This window comes from Nyctereutes procyonoides, unplaced genomic scaffold, assembly GCF_905146905.1.
Source record: "Nyctereutes procyonoides isolate TBG_1078 unplaced genomic scaffold, NYPRO_anot_genome, whole genome shotgun sequence".
Classification (NCBI taxonomy): Eukaryota; Metazoa; Chordata; class Mammalia; order Carnivora; family Canidae; genus Nyctereutes; species Nyctereutes procyonoides.
The window spans coordinates 20,575,804-20,598,160 of NW_026575040.1; the positions used below are offsets into that span (position 1 = coordinate 20,575,804).

A 22,357-nucleotide genomic window follows, 5' to 3' on the forward strand; every position below is an offset into this window, starting at 1 on the left:
TTTAAAAAAGATTTTATTTATTCATGAGAGACACACAGAGAGAGAAAGAGAGGCAGAGACATAGGCAGAGGGAGAAGCAGGCTCCATGCAGGGAGCCCAAAGCAGGGCTCAATTCCAGGACTCCAGGATCATACCCTGAGCCAAAGGCAGATGCTTAACCACTGAGCCACCCTGGCATCCCGATTTTATTTTATTTTTATTTTTATTTTTTAATTTTTATTTATTTATGATAGTCACACACACACAGAGAGAGAGAGAGAGAGAGAGAGAGAGAGGCAGAGACACAAGCAGAGGGAGAAGCAGGCTCCATGCACCGGGAGCCCGACGTGGGATTCGATCCCGGGTCTCCAGGATCGCGCCCCGGGCCAAAGGCAGGCGCCAAACCGCTGCGCCACCCAGGGATCCCGCATCCCGATTTTAAATCATCTTTAGAAAATTATCTAAATAATTGAAATCTGGTATTTTAATCTAGAAATAACTAATCCCTCTGAAGAAATATTATCCATTTTGGCCTGCTGCATTTTACCAACACTTTAACAATTAGTGAAATAATGTGACATAAAAGTAGGGACAGTGATTTTAGAGTCCTTTCTCAGCTCTGACAATTACTAGCAACTCTCTGGCCTTTGACAGTAATTTAAACCTGTCAGCCTCTGTCGTTTAGTCTATAAAATGTGAATGATCACTCTTGACGTACCTAATAGCCAGATGTTTATAAGCATCAGGTGAGGCAATGAACATACATAGATGATATTTGAAAGAATGTAAAGCACTATTTCAGTCTATAAACTCTATAGCATTCTCCTCCACTTTTTATTTCCAGCCTATTTGCCTCAACTGTGTTAAAGAGGAACCAAGATCCTGTCTTTGGCAGCCTTTGTGAGTGAGCCTGGGTAGCATCTGGCGCTTCTGCATAAGAACATCTTTCTCATGAGAGCTCTGCTTGCATTACAGGGTTCCCTCTGCTGGATTCCAAGCAGACCTTGCATCACTAGCTGTTGGGGCTACAATTCTTTTAAATAGTATTCCTCTGTTTCCGGACTTCCTTTGTAGTCAACATCAGAATTAGTGCTTGGTAGGACAATCAGTTGGGGCAAATCTCAGAATCAGATAAGGCAAAGTAAGTCCCAGGTTTGGCAAACTGATGACAGAGCCACAAAAATGAACACCCAGATGCATGTCTTGGCAGATGGGCAGACCACAGGGATAAAAAGTCTCATAACAGGCACAGCATGTGGAGACCTAACCTTAGACTCTGAGGTTCAGGAGGACCTCTGCCAATTACTAACAGGGGCAGACCCGAATCCTGGAGGAACAAGATAATGAAATGGACCCATTTACTGGATCTTAGGTACCAGTTAGTAGAAGTGTCTGAGACTGAATTAAAAGATCATTCCAGATGACCTGGATAGGAAGACAGACAGGTTAGTTGAACTGTCAAGATGTAAAAGAGGGGAATTTAGTTGGAGATCAGAAATATCCCAGACATTGGGCTAGCTAGATGGTGATCATGTGTCCCAACCAAGAAGATGAGAAATGTTGGTGTTGGGGACAGGATCCAGGTCTGAATGCCATTCTCTTTTCACAGAATACATTTTCCTACTGTATCTATGAAGGGCTAATCTATGAAGGGCTGCATTCAGATTCTAAAAATCTTACTTTTTTTTTCCCTCTCTATGGTACACTTCAAAGTTCTTATTTTTTATACTAGCATTTCCTCATTTATAGCCATTTGTTCTGCTTTAACTCCAAAAGTCAATCTTTTCTTTTTTAAAAAAATTTTATTTATTTATTCATGAGAGACACACACAGAGAGAGAGGGAGAAGCAGGCTCCATTCAGGGAGCCTGACATAGGACTCGATCCCAGGACTCCAGGATCAGATCAGTGCTAAACCGCTGAGCTAAACCAGCTAAACCACCCTGGGTGCCCTGTTTTTTTGTTTGTTTGTTTTGTTTTGTTTTTTATGTTTTCTCCTTTCTTCCCTCAATATGATTATGCAAAATTTCCAAACTTGCAGATAACACCCAGGCTGCAGCTTTAGAAAAAGCTCCATTGCTATAGTCTCACTGACTAAATCCGCACTCTCCAGTTTTCACCAGGTGTCACAAAATTCCCACCTCACAACTTTCATTTTGCAGTCTCAGACACTGAAGCAAGAAAAGATGGCCTCTGATTAAATGCTGAAACTATAAAACAAAAGCTCTGAGGTAACAATTTTGCGAAGGTGCCCAGTTGTTCTAAAAGTCTATTTTAATAAATACCATTGTAGTGTCTGTTTATATCCTGTAAGACAATTCTGTGCTCTGAAAATGGCTCATAGCAGTTTTTTGCTATACTGTTCATGCATGCTAGGTATGAGAGGCTTCCTCCAGTGAAGTGTGCAGGCAATGAACATGGTTTAAATTTAGATGATAAATTAACTTTCACTCTTTAATAAGCTTTCACATATAAATACAAAAAGCATGTATAGGAAATGAAATATAAAATGAAATACATGTAGGAATTATATGGAAACAACTTCTAAGTTACATTTTAGGTTTGTCCATATTTAGCCCACACCACAATAACTTGTGGTCAACCTTTGGCTATGAAAAAATGATGCGCACAACACAATGCCTTTGGGTTTTCACCAGAAAATTAAATTATTGCATTTACTAAGAGAGAGGAGAAGATTGATCTTTTAAAAGCCATTTCAATAAGCATAGAAAACATAAAAAGAAATTGTTAACCCCAAACCTCCTTGAAGCGTCTATTTAATTGGACCTTTGGGTGGAGGGAAGGTACATGTCTTTCTTTGAAAACACATGTTACAACATAGGTTTCACACACATTTTTTAGAGACAGACAAAGGAATCAAGTGTAAGGACAGAACTAACATGGATAATATGGGAGATAGTGCAGGCTCAATCTGACACACTCTGGGAATATACCCATACAACTTTCCTCTGTATCTATGGGGCACTTTTTCTCTGAGGGTACACAGAGGACTCTGGATGCATATCAGTACTGTAACTTACCTTGATGGTAGCTAGGACCACCTCCATTACAGCACACTGTCTTGGTGTTAGACCCTTGGCATCGTCCCGAATCATGTGCTCCTAGAGAACATGTTAACAGTTACTTATAAATTAACCACTTCATTCATTTAACAACTATTTTCAAACAGAATCTGCATAATCCCCATATGGACACACTTGAGATTATTTTGTCATATATTTAATAAATACCCCTTTTCCAAAAAGAAATGCCGAACTTTGTTTTTAATATTTATTTATTTATTTTTATTATTTATTTATGATAGTCATACAGAGAGAGAGGCAGAGACACAGGCAGAGGGAGAAGCAGGCTCCATGCACCAGGAGCCCAACGTGGGATTCGATCCTGGGTCTCCAGGATCACGCCCTGGGCCAAAGGCAGGCGCCAAACCGCTGCGCCACCCAGGGATCCCGAAATGCTGAACTTTGATTCACATGTGGCTTTACTTTTCACTTACAAGTTTATGTTAGGAAAAAAAAGAGAGAAACCTTGAAATATGTGTCAAAGCTTTTTCACCTTATGTTCTGTCACATTGAGGAAGATCAATCATGACAAGGATTTAGGAGGTGAATTTTAGTCCCTTTCAATTACTATTGATAAAGTCTATTCCAATGACCCCAGTTTATTCTCTTTCTTGGATCCCCTTAATGTTTAGCTCTTATGAAGAAAAGTCCCAGGAGTTCACTCGTTTTGGCTCTGCAGATTTTCAATATTTTAAAATTTTTCAATATTTTAGAGCCGATTTCCATATTTACAGATTTTCCTCATTGTTCACTATGGACTGTCTCAGTCCCTCATTCAAAACTTCTTTAGGAAAATGGTTGAAGACAACCATAAAGCAAAAAGAAATCCAAGAGAAATTAAAAAAAATTCCTGACCTCCCTACCCTCCAAAGTTGACAGTTTCCCAGTGCTGCCATTATGCCAACATTCAACAGATATTTATTGAGTGCTTATTACATGCCTGAGCTGTCCTAGGTAATTGTGATATGTTGTTCAGTAAAAGAAAGACTTATGTTCTGAAGCTTAACTGAAACTAACTAATATAGGTGCCTTTATGTGAATTAGAGGAAAACCCGTGTAGATGGACAGAGCTCTGAGAACGCAAGGCTTGACTAATGGATCAATCAGTGCCTTTCCTTGGTAATAATAGGTGCCTCTTTTCCTACAGGGCACAGCTCTGCATCAATTCATATGGCTTGGCAGGTGGCACATGGGCTCTATTTCAGTGGTCATTTGCTCCCTTAGCCAGGCACTTTTTGTGCAGTGCACAAACTGTGCAATCTCCAGTGGCTTGCCCTGTTGTAGCCCTTTCCTATTCTTATTTGGTAGATGCCATGATTTCCTGAAGATAATCTCCATCTAAGGCTTACTCGTGTTTCCAGTCTTCCAGTTACCTATCTTGGCAATTATAACCTAGGCCTTCAGTATATTTTTGGTAAATGAATTATGTTTCTTTTAGCATTATGTTGTAGAGTTCAATACATTTGAATGAAATCATACTTCTTTGAATATTTTTGAAAAAATGGTATACAATGCTCCATGGATCCATGATATATACTCCCGTATCTCACTACATCTTTGTCTGATACAGGGTTTTTCAACACAAATATGTCCATTTAACATTTAAAAAAATAATATTAACTACCCATTGAAACTCAAACAAACAGTAATGGGAAATGTTTACTAAATTATAGGTGGAAATGTTTTAGGGTAAGTAAGTACAAATTTCTCTGGCTTCAACCCTTTCTATGTCATAGAAAAATATAATTTTTGCAAGAGATAATTTTTTGAGATTTAAAAATAGCTCTTTCAAAGAATGAAGTCTCTGAAAAAGACTGACAATGAGTCACTGCTTGCTTGCAGTAAACTTGCAGTTTCTTATACTAACACTAATTGGTTTTGATATTGCATCACCTGTCCATGAAAATTTATTTTTTCAAAAAATATGATCCCATTAAATAGCAATAAGTTGGGCATACATAATATATCTACATTATGAAGTTCCAGAGCATGAATAATGTCATATAGCTGAATAAATATTTCTTTAATGGATTAATCCTAACTTGTAACCAAATGCAGAGAAATAATTTCCCTCATTGTTCTGACTCTGCGTTATCTGAAATAATTTGTTAGTATTTCCATATAAGATTTCTGAATATATCCAAATCTGCTTTCAAGCTAATATATAAAAAATTGCAAAGACCCAGTGTTTAATAAAATAAAAATAAAAATAAAAGTGACATTTTAGTAAAATAAAACAGTTTTGTAAAATTTGAAGTTCTTTATTATGGCCACAGTTTTAATTTTGCATAATATTGTAGAGGCCTTATTGTTCTGTAATTCGAGTAATAATCCTTTTAGGACCTTTTATTAATAATTTGTTTTTAATTTTTTACAGTCTTGGAGAAGTTTGGAAATTGCAAAGTGACCTACGGTATTATGTTTCATGTGAACTCTGATTTTTCCCACCTCACATATATATATATATATATATATATGTCCCCTCAGGAGCTCTCTCTATCCCACTCAGAATTCATAAGTTTTAGGCAGAGCATTCCCAGATCAGAAGTTGATATATGAGTTAAGCCTCTGTCAGCAGTTAGCTTTGGAGGGGTGATAACATTATCAGAGCCCAAGATGTGCTGGTGGGGTTTGCTGGAATTTCTCACATCAAGTTGGGTATTCTTTTCTACAATATTTCAAGTTCAAAGGATATTAGATATAGACAGAGACAACCATCTTACAAATAGGAAGGTAGGCTTGTTATAGCCGTACATCAAACAAGGAAGGAACAGAGTTGGGTTCCATTACATTCCTTTGGGTTCCTAATCAAGTAGTGACAGAAAGCAGAGTCGTCTAGGACAATAAAATTTCATGTAGCAATAAATTCCTTCCTTGCTTATGTTATGCTTTCCATCACTTGGAACTGAAAACAGTCTGGCTGATATAACTTCCAACTCAGGAAACTGAAGCTATGGGAGGTGGAATGTGTTTCCTAATATCACACAGATACTAGAAGCATGACCAGGGCCATTTCTTTGTAATGAGATACTATGCTTTCACCTTCATGGTTTTGTATGAGAAATTTCAACCCTCGATAAATCCATAGTAGAATTCCCAGGAAAATAATAAGAGGGAGTAAAGGAAGGGATTAAGATCTAAGATCCAAAACAATAGTGTGGAAGTAACATCTACCTTTTACCTTTCCTCCAAACCATTAACATAACTGAATACCTGTGAGAAGCAATTTTAGGTGATATCTTTTAAATGGATTATTGGCTTTTAAATTTTTTTTCTGAGCAAGGGAATAATATAGGTTACTGAAATTATATGACACCTGTTTTATCTCAGTAAGTAATTATGCAGCCAAATAGATTATTCTTCCTCTGTATTATACACACAAAACAATCCCAGTGATACCTAACTCTGAGCTGCCAGCTTCTGTGAGTGGGAGGTGACATACTCTTCGCAATCATCATGCAAAGATAATGTATGCATTATCTCATTTATCTTCACAACAATCCTATAAGCCAAGTGTTAAAATTTTCTGTACTTTGCAAGTGCCAAATCTGAAAATTAAAAATTTTAAATACTTTGGCCAACGACACACAGTTGGAAGCAAATGAGGTAGAATTTGAACCACAGGATTTGTGTCTGGAACTCATACCCATGATACACATTATATCCTAAAAGATAGAAATGGAACTAAAATAACACATATTTCTACTATAGGCATAATGTTGGCCTGTAAGTCATCCATTGATGAATGAATGGGAGAAGAAAATGTGGTAATCTTATTTGGCTCTTAAGCAGAAGGAAATCCACCCATATGCAACAGAATGGAAGAATGTGAAGGGCATTATTCTAAGTGAAAAAGTCAAAGCAGCACAATATGTACTTTAACCTATTCTAGAAGGACAGAATATGAGGTTCCCTGCACAACTGCAATAATAAAGGGTAGGGTTATTTAGTCAGGAAATCCTCATTTATATATGCTTGAATATATTGACAAGCTCAAGGTCTGCTTTGATGAGTTTCATTTTTGCTTGCCTTTAAGATTTCTCTAGACTTTACTAGATTTCTATGAAGCACTCCATTTTGCCTTTATCCATACAAAGTGTGTTTAATATTTGAAAGAAAATGTTATCTAATTTACCCCAAAGCAGTAATCCTGAAAGCTGTAACACAAATAAAAATTTTACAGTTTCCCTCCCAATTGGAAAATATTAGAAAATTGAGACCCTGCCTGACCTGATACATCCTTAAAGCAGATCGTGAGATATTTCTTGATCCTGCCTCAATAGCTACCATCACTTGTAAAAGAATGGTTTCTTGTAGAGCTGTAGTTAGCTCATTACATTTCACAGACAGTAAATAATCTCTTTATTCTTATTACCTTCAATTTGGATAATTGTCCAAGATCTTTAGCTGCTATGAAAATCATCTGAGGTCCCTAGAGACACAGAAAAGAAGAGAGAATAGTCAGTCCTTAGAACTTCAGTAACAGTAGAAACATAGTCAATAGAAAATTTGCTTTACTTCCCTTCTTATATTTGTGACTTTTATGCCATACACACTTAATTAGTCTGTTTTACAGATTAGGTCAAAGATACCTAGTACTGCTGGCAATTGTCCTCACAGGCATCCCACTCCAGAAAGTTTTAAGTCTGAGTTAATGCATGGGTTACTACTAATGTAACCACTTTAATGTAGCATATGGATTAAATCAATGATCCTTAATATTTATTTATTTTTAGTAAGGGCAGTTCCCTCACTCCACTTGGCCCCCAAATAAATCTATGCAAACTTTCAAGAAACAGAGCTGAGGCAGGTGAAGCTGCTATTCCTCAGATGCTCCCCAATCTATCAGAGTCTGCCCTCTTAACTCTTCCCTCAGGTAGATGCTCTTTCTAGAACTCCAAGGTCCTGGGAAAAGTTTGAAAAACAGAGGAATAAACCATCCAAAGCACTACTAGAATGAAAAACTAGAGGTATGTCTATTGGTAAAATGGCAGGAAAGAACAAACTTTGGTACTAAGTTCATTAGTACCCTAGAATATTTTCTCAAGAGGGAAAATCAACTATCCTGGAATAATAATCCTCATTTTTTAGTGGATCCTATGAATTTATTGGGAAATGAAGGACTGCAAAGTTTATGAAAACAGCGTCTAATTTGCTCTTATTTTTATCCCCACTGTGGTGCCCACCACATACCAGAATCTCAAAGAACACATAGTGAGTGAATAAATGTATGAATGACAGATATTGCTTCATACTTTAAGAACTCAATGCTAGAGAAAAATTGATGTTATAGTAAGCTTTCCTAGGGAAGACCTTATAGAAAAAATGAAATGTTATAAATAGTATCTGCTATAGCATGATGTATGTATTTTTGAAAACCTCAATTTCCAAAATTGTGCTATAGAAATAATAGGGTTCATGGGGAAAATAGCAGTGGGCAGCACAGTCAAAGCTCATGCAATTTTATAACCAACGATCAAACACAGTAAGTGCTACTTTGGGAGACAGCTTGTATAGCACACAAGGAACTCAGGGAGGCTAGTTGGTGCCACAAGGGGTATTAAAAATGCAAAATAATAAACAATCCAAACAAACAACAGAATACAAATATGGGTTGTGGCAATACCCATACAGTAAGGGGAATGCTCAGCCCAGGGGGGTGAGTAGCCTGTCCTGTGTGAGTGCCATACAAGCTTCATATCTTTGGATAGAAAAACTATGTACAAGTGTGCCTTTCACCCCTATGTAGTAGTAACTGAGTGCTCGTTCTTTTTCTGCTGAATTTATAGTCTTATATTACATTTCAGAGCCTCCCACCTAGGAAAATTTATACATAAACCAACTCAACTTCCAGATTTTACTGGCATCATTCCCCTGTTTACCAATTACATGATAGCTAACTAGTGTTATAGAAATGCATATATATTATAGCAGAATAAAGTATGCATGTATGTTTTTATATACAATTTGGCTTTCCATATATAGAGGTTATAAAAAATTTTATCAGTTGCTGGCAGGAAATCAAAAGATATGAATCATAGCATCTTGGAATACTTTATAAGAATACATTTTCTATATAATTTCATTGGATACATATAGATTGAGTATACATGATTAATGGTGTCAAAACAGGTTAGTTCATAATTATTCATTATTTGCATCAACTTGCCTTCCTTAAGCACAGAAAAAAAAAGTTGCTTCATAATAGGTGCATGCTAAGGTTATTTTGTCTCAGGATATGACCTGAGACATAGGCCTTGACCATTCTCTAACTTTGCTGCCCAGTGATCATTCTGGTTCTTTTTTATTTCACTGTGTATGATTCAGTGGATTCAAAAGACGTGATGTTAAGGTGTCTCCTCTCTTAACTCCAAGTGGGAAGGTAATAGATGAAAGTAAAATGGGAAGGAGAAAAATATTCCAAATAGTTTTGGATTTATCTTCTTGAGCTGTAATGTTTTAGGGAAAAAAAAAACCACAGTGATGGTATTTTACCCTAAATTTATTTCCCTGGGGTTTCACAGTAAAAATAAATTTAAAAATTATGTGTATAGAGCAGATAATGCTGTAAGTTGAAAACTTTCATACTTTTTTCAAAAAATGAAGTTCTGAATGTTAAGGAAGTGTGAATTTTGACTGTTGACATTATTCAAAACTGATTTGTATAGAAAAATGTCATTTGAATGATTATTTAGATACTGTTTACCAAAGACTTTTTCTCAAAATTGATTTAATCATTAATTTAGCTGGATGAGAGTCACTCACTTAAACGAAGTATAATTAGATGGGTTACTGAAAGTATAATCAAGGGAGAGAGGGACAAGATGAAACATGAGGATCCTAAGCTCACCTCATTCCATGGACACACCAAGGAAACAACTACATCTACATAACTAACTTTGTAAACAACCTGAAGACTGGCAGGACAGATCTTCCGTTTTATGGAGAGAAGTACATATCAAAAATGATAGAAGGGTAGACAAACAACCAGGAACCAAACACCTGGTGTGACTCACTACAAATAGGAGGGACATCACAGACCAGAGAAGTGAGGGGATTGGACCCTACACTGGGCACTCCTGGCCCTTGATACTCACATTGGGAAGAGAAGTCCCCATAACATCTGGCTTTGAAAAATAGCAAAGGTTAACCCTAGGCAAGCTGGAGGGTGATAGGAAACCAAGCCCTTGCTCTTACAGAGCAGCAAGCCAAATAACTTGGCCAGAACCACAGAAGCAGTAGTTTGAAAAGTGCCCGGGGTTTTATGTGAAGATTGATTGGCTAATTTTAGAGTGCCAGAAGGTCAGCAATCTGCAGGAGAGTTCTCTGGAAACAAAAGTGCTGTCAGGTGCAATTTTTCTTGCCCTCCCCAGACTGAATAGCCGACACTTGTGAGAGTCAATATTAACATTCTCTATCTACCTTGCCAGCAATGCATGCCCTGGCCCAGTGCCTCTCTAGGTTGACTCTTGCCCTCAGAATAGGAGATGACCCCACATATCAGCATGCTCATATTTCCTGCAACTAGGCCTCTAAATGGCTGCACAGGGAGCAACAGCTGCCCTCTGCTGTGCAAGCCGCTGAATCCAACTGTAGACAGCTAGGCTGAGTGTTGGCCACACCAAACAGTTGAGCTCATGGCAGTCACAGCTCAACCACAACAGAAGGGAACATACTGCCCACATAGGGAACAACCCTGAAGCATCTGTTTCTGGTGATCAGAAGAGACTGTGCTACAGGGTACCATGGAAATTCTTCTATACAAAGGCACTACTGTCAAGACCAGGAAGTAGAGTTGACCTAGTTACTATATAAAAACAAGCACAGAGTTAGACAAAATGAGGAGACAAAAACATGTGTCCCAAATGAAAGAATAAGAGAACATCACAGAAAAAGATCTAAACTAATTATTCAATATGCCTAAAAAATGTTCAAACTAATGGTCATAAAGATTCTCACCAGATTTGAGAAATGAGTAACTGAACTCAGTGAGGACTTCAAAAATGAAATAGAAAATATAAGAAAGAACCAGTCAGAGCTGAAGAATACAATAACTGAAATGAAAAATACATCAGAAGAATGGATTACCAATCTGGTAGACGGTGTCACAGAAAGCATCCAGGCTGAACAGCATAAAGTAATACCGGACAATAACATCATCAAGAGTAATAACATTTGAATTTTAGGCATGCCAGAAAAAGAAAAGAGAGGGAAAGGGGTAGGAAAATTTCCTAATTTGGGGAAGAAAACAGACATCCAGGTCCAGGAAACACAGAAGGCCCTACCTAACAAGATGAAACCAAGAAATTCACACAATGACACATAATTAAAATGGCAAAACGTAAAGAGAGAATCTTATTTTTTTAATATTTTATTTACTTATTCATGAGAGACACACAGAGAGAGGCAGAGACACAGGCAGAGGGTAAAGCAGGCTCCAGGCAGGAAGCCCAAGTGGGATTTGATCCCGGGACTCCGGGATCATACTCTAGGCCAAAGGCAGATGCTCAACCACTGAGCCACCCAGGTGTCTTAAAAGGCATCATGAGTAAAGAGAACAGTTACATACAAGGGAAACACTATAAGGCTATCAGCTAATTTTTCCATGGCAACTGTAGGCTGAAAGAAAAAAACCTACAATGAAAAATATTCTATCTGATAAGTTATCATTTGGAATGAAAGAGAGAGAGTTTCCCCAGCAAACAAAAGTTAAAGGACTTTCTCACCACAAAACCAGCCTTACAAGAAATATTGAAATGTTGAAGACATGTTAAATTATGTAAGGGGAAGGCATACCTAGAAGAAAATTATGAAAGGAAAAAAATTAACAGGTAATAGCAAAACTATAGTAAAGGTAGTAGATTAATCACCTATAAAACCAGTATGGGGGTTAACACACAAATATAGCAAAATCAGTCATATCTACCAAAATTGGTCAAGGGATACACAAAATAAAAAGGTTTAAAATATGACATCATAAACAAAAATGTGGAGGTGGAAGTAAAAATTTAATGCTTTTAGAATGTGTTCAAATTTGAGTGACCACCAACTTAACAATTGCTATATATATATATATATATATATATATATATGTTATATATGAACCCAATGATAACCACAAATTAAAATGTATAAGATATACAAATAATAAAAGGAAATTCAAGCATTACACTAAAGAAAGCCATTGAACCACAAGAGAGCAAAAGAAGAAAGGAACAAAGAAGAACTACAAAGACAACCAGAAAACAGCAAAATGGCAAAAGGATATACCTCTCAATAATTACTTTACTTTAGAAGTAAATGGACTCAATACTCCAATCAAATATACAAGATAACTCAAGAGACTCACTGAAGAGACTCACTCCAGACCTAAAGACACATAAAGATTGAAAGAGAAGGGATGAAAAAAAGAAAAGATATTCCATGCAAACGGAAGCAACAATTTCGAGTAGCAATACTTTTATCAGATGGAATGGAGTCTTAAACAAAGATTGCAGCAAGAGTGAAAGGAAGGCATTACATAAAGACAAAAAGATCAATCCAACAAGAAGGTATAACACTTGTATATATCCATGCATCCAACATAGAAGCATGTAAACATATAAAGCAAACATTAACAGACATAAAGAAATTAACAGTGATGCAATAATAATAGGGAATTTCCATAGCCCACTTACATAAATAGACAAATTATCCAGCCAGCAAATCAAAGGATACAGTGGCTTTGAAGAACCCATTAGACCAGATATATTTCACTGATATATATAGAACATTCCATTTCAAAACAGCAGAATATATATATTTTTTTCCAAGTACACATGGAATATTCTCCAGGACAGATAGATCACATGGTAGGCCACAAAACCAGTCTCGATAAATTTAAGGAGACTGATATCATTATTAACCAACTTTTCAAACTACAGTAGTATGAAACTAGAAATTAATTACTATGGACAAAAATGAAAAAAAAATTCCATGAAAGCTAAAAGCATGCTAATTAACAACAATGTGTCAACAGAGAAATCAAAGAAGAAGTTTAAAAATACATGGAAACAAATGAAAAGGGAAATACAACAGTCCAAAATCTTTGGAACACAACAAAAGCAGTTCTAGGTTTATAGCAATACAAACCTACATCAAGAAACAAGGATAATCTCAAATAAATGATCTACTATTACACTTGAAGGAACTAGAAAAAGAAAGCCAAAAGTTAGTAGGAATGAAATAATAAATATCAGAGTAGAAATAAATGAAATAGAATCTAAAAAAATAGAAACAATCATTAAAACCAAAAACTAGTTCCTTAAAAAGATAAGCAAAATTGATAAACCTTTAGCCAGACTCATCAAGAAAAAAGACTCAAATTCAGAAGTGAAGAAAGAAAAATAACGGACACTACAGGAAATACAAAGGATTATGAGAATACTGTGAAAAATTATTTGCCCACAAATTGAACAGCCTAGAAAAAAATGGATAAATTCTTAGAAACATTCAATTTTCTAAAACTGAATCAGGAGGAAATAGAAAATTTGAATAGACTTGGGCAGCCTGGGTGGCTCAGTGGTTTAGAACTGCCTTCAGCCGAGGGCATGATCCTGGAGACCCGGGATCGAGTCCCACGTCAGGCTCCCTGCATGGAGCCTGCTTCTCCCTCTGCCTGTGTCTCTGCTTCTCTCTCTGTGTGTCTCTCATGAATAAATAAATAAAATCTTAAAAAAAAAAAGAAAATTTGAATAGACCAAGTAATGAACAGACTAGTAATGAAATTGAATCAGTATCAAGAAACTCCCAACAATTGAAAGTCCAGAATTGGATGTCTTCACAAAGGAATTCAACAAACATTTAAATTAGAGTTAGAGTGCCTGGGTGGCTTATTTGGTTAAGCGTCTGCCTTCGGCTCAGGTCATGATCTTGGGGTCCTGAGATTGAGCCCCACATCAGGCTCCCTGCTCAGCGGGGAGGAGTCTGTTTCTTCCTCTTCCTCTGCTCCTCCCCCCTGCTCATGCTCTCTCTCAAATAAATAAATAAAAAATACTAACAAAAAATAAAGAAGAGGTAATATCTATTCTTCTCAAACTATTCCAGAAAATAAAAGAGGAAAGAAAACTTTCAAATTCATTCTATGAGGCCAGCATTACCCTGATACTAAAACCAGATAGACACTCAAAAAAAAAAAAAGGACCAAATATCCCTGATGAATATGGACATAATAATCCTCAGCTAAACATTAGCAAACTGAATTCAACCATGTATTTAAAAAATAAAAAAATCACATAGTTAGCTGGTTAAACATATGACTTTTATTTTTAGCTCAGATCATAATCTCAGGGTCATGAGATTGAGGCCCACACTGGGCTCCATGCTCAGTGGGGAGTCTGCTTGAGATTCTTTCCCTCTTCTTCTCAAATAAATAACTAAATCTTAAAAAAAAAATCTCCACAATCAAGTAGGATTTATTCCAGGGATGCAAGGAAGTTTTCATTATTTGCAAATCAATTGACTGATACATCATATTATAAGGGGGAAGGATAGAAACCATGTGATCATCTCAATAGCTACAGAAAATGCATTTGACAAAATACAACATAATAAAGGTCATATATGAGAAACCCACAGCTAATACCACACTCAATGGGGAAAAAAATAAAAGCTTTTCCTTTACAATCAGGAACAAGAGAAGAATGTCTACTCTCACCACTTTTATTCAACACAGTTTTGGAAGACCTTGCTTTGCAAGAAAAGATAGGAACACTAGATAGCCACAAGCAAAAGAATGAAAATGGACCACTGTCTTACACCATAAACAAAAATAAACTCAAAATGGGGTACCTGGGTGGCTCAGTGGATTAAGTATCTGCCTTCAGCTCAGGTCATGATTCCAGGGTCCTGGGATGGAGCCCCATGTTAGGCTCCCTGCTCAATGATGAGTCTTCTTGTCTCTCTCTTTTTGCCCCTCCACTAACTTGTGTGCACACACTCTCTCAAATAAATAATGAAATCTTTGAAAAAAGTAAACTCAAAATGGATTAAATCCTAAGTGTGAGACCTTAATCAATAAAATCCCTAGAAGACAATAGGAAGTAATCTTCTGGGCAATGGCCTTAGCAACATATTTATGGATCTATTTTATATTATTTTATTTTTTAAAGATCTGTCTCTTTAGGCAAGGTAAACAAAACAAATATAAACTACTGGGACTATACTATAATAAAAAGCTTTTCCACAGCAATACAAATCAACAAAATGCAAAGGCAACCTAATGAATGGGAGAAGCTATTTGCAAATATATCTGATAAGAAGTTAATATCTAAAATATATGAAGAACTTACACAGCTTAATACCAAAAATCCTCAAAACAACAACAAAATAACCCTGCATAATCTGATTAAAAAGTGGTCAAAGGACCTGAATAGACATTTTTCCAAAGAAGACAGACAACCAACAGACAGATGAAAAGATGCTCAACATCACTAATCATCAGGAAAATGCAAATTAAAACCAGGATGAAATATCACCTCACTCTAGTCACAATGGCTAGAATAAAAAATACAAGAAGTAACAAATATTGGTGAGAATGTGGAGAAAAGGGAACCCTTATGCACTTGATTTTCCTTGTTGGGAATGTAAATTGGTGGGACCACTATGGAAAACAGTATGGATGTTCTTCAAAAAATTAAAAATAGATATATCATTTGATTCAGTAATTTTACTGCTGAGTATTTACCCAAAGAATATGAAAGCACTAAGTCAAAAAGATAAATGCACCTCTATGTTTATTGCAGCATTATTTATAATAGCCAAGATATGGAAGCAGCCCAAGTGTCCACCAATAGATGAATGGATCAGGAAGATGTAGTGTGTGTGTGTGTGTGTGTGTGTGTGTACACACAATGTAATATTATTCAGTCATAAAAAGAATGAGATCTTGCCATTTGTGACAACACGGATAGATCTTGTGGGTATTAAGTCAGAGAAGGACAAATACTATGAGATTTCACTTATAGGTGGAATCTAAATCCAAATCAAATAAACAAAAAAACAAACAGACTCATAAATACAGAAAACAAAGTGGTGTTTTCCAAAAGGGAGGTGGGTGGAAGAAGGGCAAAATAGGTGAAGGTGGTTAAAAGGTACAAACTTCCCGTAATGAAGTAAGTCAGGGAGATGATTAGTATAGCATAGGGAATATAATTAATAATATTTTAATAACCTTGTATGGTAAAAATGTCAAATTACTGTTGTTCAACTGAAACTGATTTAATGTTGTATGTCAACTATACTTAAATCATAAAACAAAAAGTATAATCAAATCATGGTTTTATATACTTACTGTTTGATCTGTCAGAGGAGGGAGAACAATTTGTTTTTCTATTTTGTTAAGAACTAGCTTCCATAACTCCTTCAAAACTCGCTTCAGAACTGTTTTCTCACAGATTTTTGCTGAAAGACTTAATCTGAAATAAAACAAAACATATAATCACTTATAAGTCTCATTTCAAAGTATCAAATTATTTTATTCATCAGAAATTCATGTTTTTAATACTGAGATTTAAACATATGAATAGGCCTTTATAATTTTCAAGTGCTCAATTTTATTTACTGAAAAAATATCAAAAGTGTATTTCAACATATATATTAGATAATATATACTTGGTAGAAAATGAAATCAGGATATCTCTTCCCTTAAATTGTTGCCTAAGTTAACATCAAGTCCCCCAAAGTCCATGATTTTCATCCACATTCTTATTTTTACAACATGCCTCACGTTCATGACGCAGGCCAAATACCAAAGAAACAAACTATTATTGCTACCTGGCACTGCTCCAACATAACAAAAACACATATAATTTTACTCAAAAACCAATATTTATCAACTTTATTTATTTTTCAGTTTTACTGAGATGCAATAAACGTATGACATTGTGTAAGTTTAAGGTGTATACCATAATGATTTGATATATATATATATTAAACTTTCACAAAATTGCCACAATAAGTTAGTTAACATCCATTACCTCAGAGAGTTAACATTTTTTGTAAGATCTATTATACCCTCTGCAATTTTTTAAATGTAGAATAAAATATTGTTACCTATTGTCTTTGTACTGTACATTAAATTTGTAAGACTTACTTATAACTGGAAGTTTGTATCTTTTGACCACTTTTACCCATTATCCCTCTTCCCCCACCTCTGACAACTACCAATCTGTTTTGTTTCTCTAAGTTCAGTTTTGGAAGATCCCAAATTTACCAACATTAATAGGTTTAGATTTGTATTTCTTACAAATTCTTCTCATGGACAGAATGATGATAACATCTATTATTTAAATCACCTTAGTTTGAAAACCTTGTCTGCAGATTTCCCAAATGCACATTTATGTAGAATTATTTCTCCTAACACTACTATATGCAGATACCTAATATATGAAAATACATGAGAAAACTTTTGCATGAAGAGGAAAGTTGGAGCCTCTGTGCACAGCTATGGAATCTGTAGCCCTACTCTTTTGGAAACCATTGTTGGAGGGTAGCATTCATCATACAGACATAGGGAAGAAACCAGCAGATGGTCATGGCAGAATGACAGTACCTAACCTTGGAGACATTCATAGGATACTTTGAGACAAAACAAATATGCCAGTTTTATAACAGATGTGTTATTTCCATTTTCAAAAGGTTTGGGTTTAAGAATTGACCTTGTATATATGGTTAGCCCACATACTTGGCATGCCAACTAACTCTACTTAGACTGGAAACGAATGAATAGGTATAAAATTCTTGATGTTTGCAGCTCTGCATGGGATTTCTGCCAGCTGGGAAGAGAGTTTACACTTCGTTTTTTAGAGTGGTGAGGTCTTGGTGAAGAAAATGAAACATAAAGAAATAAGATGTTTTATTTAGAGAGTCATACATTTATAACATTACTTCTAAGGGGATTTCCTCATAGCTACCTTGAAGACTTCCAACCCTCTATTGTTCATTTTAAATGAACAAACAGGAGATCTAGCAACTGCTTCCTTAATTTAGTCAGTTAACCAACTGTATAATGAATGCAAGTTGAAAAGCCTATATTTTGGAAACTGAATTATCTAGATTGGTTGACCACAGACCAATTAACCAGACAATTTTTAAAATGCCGTGTATACCAGCTGGCAATAGACATTTACTGTCTTACAGTTGGTCAGATTTTCATGTAAACTATATCAGCTGTTCTCCCTCCCTTGAATGTCTATCCTTCACTTCCATACCTCTAAGTCCTATCCATCTTGAAAGATCTAACCCAAATGGAATTTCTACTGATGGTCTGATTAAGGAATTATTATTTTATACCCTATTGTGTTTGTGTACCTTATTTTTCCTGTCTAACCTGTTGGCTCCCTGAGAACAGAATAACTGACTTTTAAAAATCTCCCCTAACAAATGGCTTTATGGTTACACATTTTTTTCATTAGCTCTGAGAATTTCTGCAACTCTTCATACCTCTCATCTCTTTCCAAAAATTTTAAACTTTCACAAATTTTTAAAGCTTCTGGTTTTTGTTTGTATCCTTATATACTGTCCTTTTCTAGTAGGAATTAGAAAAAATTATATAGAAGATGATATAATGATGTATAATTCTAAGTATAAAATCAAGACAATAAAATAATTGAAGTGTGCTGAAAAGTACATTCCACCAACTTTATGTATTAGCCCCATTTTGCAGATAGTGAAATGGATTCAAGTTCTGTCAGCTAGTAGTTAACAGTATTAGGATAACTTAGAACTTTCTGTATGTTCTACAACATTTGGTTACAGTATATATATATTTATATACTTTTATAGACTTTATAAAGTATATATATATACATATATATATATATATATTAAGTTTTGCTAATGATAAATGACATATCTTCAAACTGCTGGCTAGAGGTCTAAAGCCAGAAGGCATTCCATTAGGAGGTTTAAGAGAATTAAGACTGCTTTGTCCTGCTCTCCATTAACTACCACACTCATGACAGAATGGTGGTGTGTTTATGTGATTGATTCCATATTGGCCACGGAAAAGAGCCATCTATATGATAAAACATCAAGGGATTGTGTAGGAAATTAGAATGTAAAAGTCTACATTAAGAAACTAAAGAAATGAAGAAGGCTTTCTGTCTTTCTTCCCTTTCTTCTTTCTTCTACATCACTTGCCTACCTCCCTCCTGCTAAACTATCTCCTAGCTATTTCCTCATTAAGAACAGAAAATAAGATTTAATTTGTCTATCAAATATTAAAGTGATAAGGACATTAGTCTTGCTTATATGATAAGATTTTAAGGAAAGGGAAATGGAATTAAAATATAAGTTATATAGAAGGAGGTCCTCCCTACTAATTCTTTCTTTAAAGAAAGGTATTGTGGCCTTATTTATCTTGGTCTCTTTGGTATTAATTAATTTGCTGCAGCAATATTAAATGGGGTAAACATATGCAAACAACCAGGCATAACACTGGTCCCTTGATAGGCATTCAGAAATATTTTTTACTTTTCTACCTTCAGTTTGATGTTAAATATCACTATTTAAGACATCATGTCTCTGGTTGTTTTAGATCAATGTAGATACATTTTAAAATATAGTTGCTTTGACTCTACTCCAAACTTATAAAATTAGAACTAGTAAGAGTAGGGATTTAGCAGGAGCATTAAAAACCAAGACTTCTGGGCAGCCCAGGTGGCTCAGTGGTTTAGCGCCACCTTCAGTCCAGGGCATGGTCCTGGAGACCTGGGATGGAGTCCCACATCAGGCTCCCTGAATGGAGCCTGCTTCTCCCTCTGCCTGTGTCTCTGCCTCTCTCTCTCTGTGTGTGTGTCTCTATGAATAAATAAATAAAATCTTAAAATAAATAAATAAATAAATAAATAAATAAATAAATAAATAAATAAATGTTTTTAAAAATAAGACTTTTTAGTTAAGAACACGGTCTTAGTTAGTCACAAAGACTTCAACTCCCAGCAAAATGAGACCATCATTTCCATGGATTCAGGGATTTTGACTCTTTTTCATCACTACCTAGTGCCTAGAATAAAGTTTGATAAAGTTAGGTGCTCAATAAATTATTGAAGGTTGGGTCAGGCAGCAGTCTACTTGCCTCTGAGCTGAATTAATTCCAGTCATATTTGTGTTATTCTCTTCTTCAGGTTTCTGACATGAAATCAGACATTCTAGACTCAACCCAGGCTTTTTAGGTATACAAGAGGAGGCAAAACAATGTCTGATCTGAGGAGCATCAAATCCTAATGCTCTTTCCCCTCAGAACACCAAACTCCTTAGTTACCAAGATTTATTTCTTCTCCATCTTTCCTTTCCTGCATAAAGCCATCCCTGCTTTTGTTTATATCTGGTAATGAACTGAAAGTCTTTTCCTTTTTAATGAAATTAATGTACTTCCATAGAAGCCTTTTTTAAAGCTGTCCTATGTAGAGGAAAACATTTTTTTTCCTTAAACCCATATCAATCAAATTTAGGGCAATGGTTAAAGAGAAAACCAAGTGGAAAACTTACGTTTTGTCCAAGAAGTCCATGAGGGGTCTTAGTACAATCTCTGCATCCATTGCTGCACTGTTTTTATTAGATGCAATATTTCCATTTGTTCTCATTTGGTTTAGTTCAAAACTCATCTGTTTTATACACTCTTCAATGATAAGCTGGAAACTAAAAATAAGGAATATTAATTCTGAAATAAAAGCCTTTATGACTCCTTTGTCTGTGTCTGTTTAATTCAACTCTGAGGAGTCTGATCTGTTTCAAATGGTGTGAATTCCCTTGCTCATTAGTCTTCAAACTTCTTGTTCAGCTGCAAAAAATTTTGTTGCAATGAAAGCTTATTTGGGACCCATATACATAAAGCAGATAAAAGTAACACTCTTCAGGTTAAATTAATTTGAGTGGGGGTTCATTTGGCCCCATATCTCACAGTAATAGCTGAGAGTTCTTCTGAGCACTGTTTGGAGTAATGACTGTACTTGAAAGACTCTTGACATGTGGGTACACCTTTGTCACTTGGCATCTCGGACTCCACAGCCTCTTGGCTTTCCCCTAACCTCAATGCCTATGCTCCTTTCTCAATTACCTTATCTCTAACAATTGGAGTAGGGTGGCCAGACTTAGCAAATAAAAAGACAGGATACCCAGGTAATTTCAATTTCAGAGAGTGAATCATTTTTTAGTACAAGTATGCTCCATGCAGTATTTCAGACATATGTATACTAAATACACCCATTGTTTATCTGAAATCCAAATTTAATTGTGTATATCCTATATCATATCTGGCAATCCTACATTGTAATCATCTATGCTTGATCCTTGGATTACTCCATTTCTCCATCAAATATAGCTTTTTTTTTTGGCAATTTTATCTCATTTCATGGCTTTTACGTGATCCGTATACTGGTAATTCCAATACACATCAGAGACCTGATTTCTAATGTGTTCTCCATTCCATTTTCCACTTAGAAGTCAAATGAGTTTCTCTCCTACCCAATATTCATTAACAATTCTTTATTAAGTATCCTAAACCTTAGTGTTTTTAGAAGTCTCTGAGGACATTCTTCTCTCATGGCTACTGCTATGTTCCCTCCCCCATGAAATTTCTCATGGGTCTCTTGACCTAACTTATTTCAGGAACATGCCAAATGTGAGGTCCTTTGAGAAGTCTTTTTGAACACTAACCTGAAATGACATTTCTATCATTCTCCATTACCTTGCAGTTCTTTTTTTCTTAATTACAATATTATTCTACATATGTATATTATTTCTATTATTTCATACACTACATACTTTTTATTTGTTTATTCCCTGTTGCTCCAAATAGAATTTAAGCTTCATGAGGGCAGGGCAGGGATCTTTTTTTTTTTTTGGTGTTATATACCCACACCATGGAACCAGAGCAGAAAAAGATGGCTCAAAAAAAAAAAATTGTTGACTGTATCAAGGACCCTCCTCCTTACACCCACTTCTATTACCTAACCACTCTAAGAACTTAAAGAAGTCTGTGAAGAGTAATCTTTAGCATTATTTTTCATTCTTTATATCCCTTATTAAAGTAAATGGCACAAAGTAAGACATTTAAGTAACGGAGACTCATCATCACCACCATTCTTCTATTTTGTCTGTCATTTTCACATTTCCAACAAGAAGAGTAATTATAACAGATATAGAAGCAGGCAAGATGAAAACATTTAGGAGAATGGGATTAAATGAAATCTTGGAAAATGGTTCTGTCACTGGTATGGTGATGATTAGAAGGAAAGAGACCATCTTAAAAGTATT

At 35.6% G+C, this 22,357-nt stretch overlaps 1 protein-coding gene across 2 annotated transcripts in view; it reads right to left on the minus strand.

Annotated features, from left to right (window-relative positions):
- Nucleotides 1–22,357, minus strand: part of UNC13C (unc-13 homolog C) — a 546,797-nt gene that overhangs the window by 72,585 nt on the left and 451,855 nt on the right. For both annotated transcript variants that reach the window (XM_055319980.1, XM_055319979.1), the window contains 4 exons: nucleotides 20,591–20,740; nucleotides 16,392–16,515; nucleotides 7,437–7,493; nucleotides 3,020–3,100 (listed from right to left, as the gene is read on the minus strand). In XM_055319980.1, coding sequence (XP_055175955.1) covers nucleotides 3,020–3,100; nucleotides 7,437–7,493; nucleotides 16,392–16,515; nucleotides 20,591–20,740 — 412 coding nt within the window. The remainder of the gene's footprint in view (nucleotides 1–3,019; nucleotides 3,101–7,436; nucleotides 7,494–16,391; nucleotides 16,516–20,590; nucleotides 20,741–22,357) is intronic.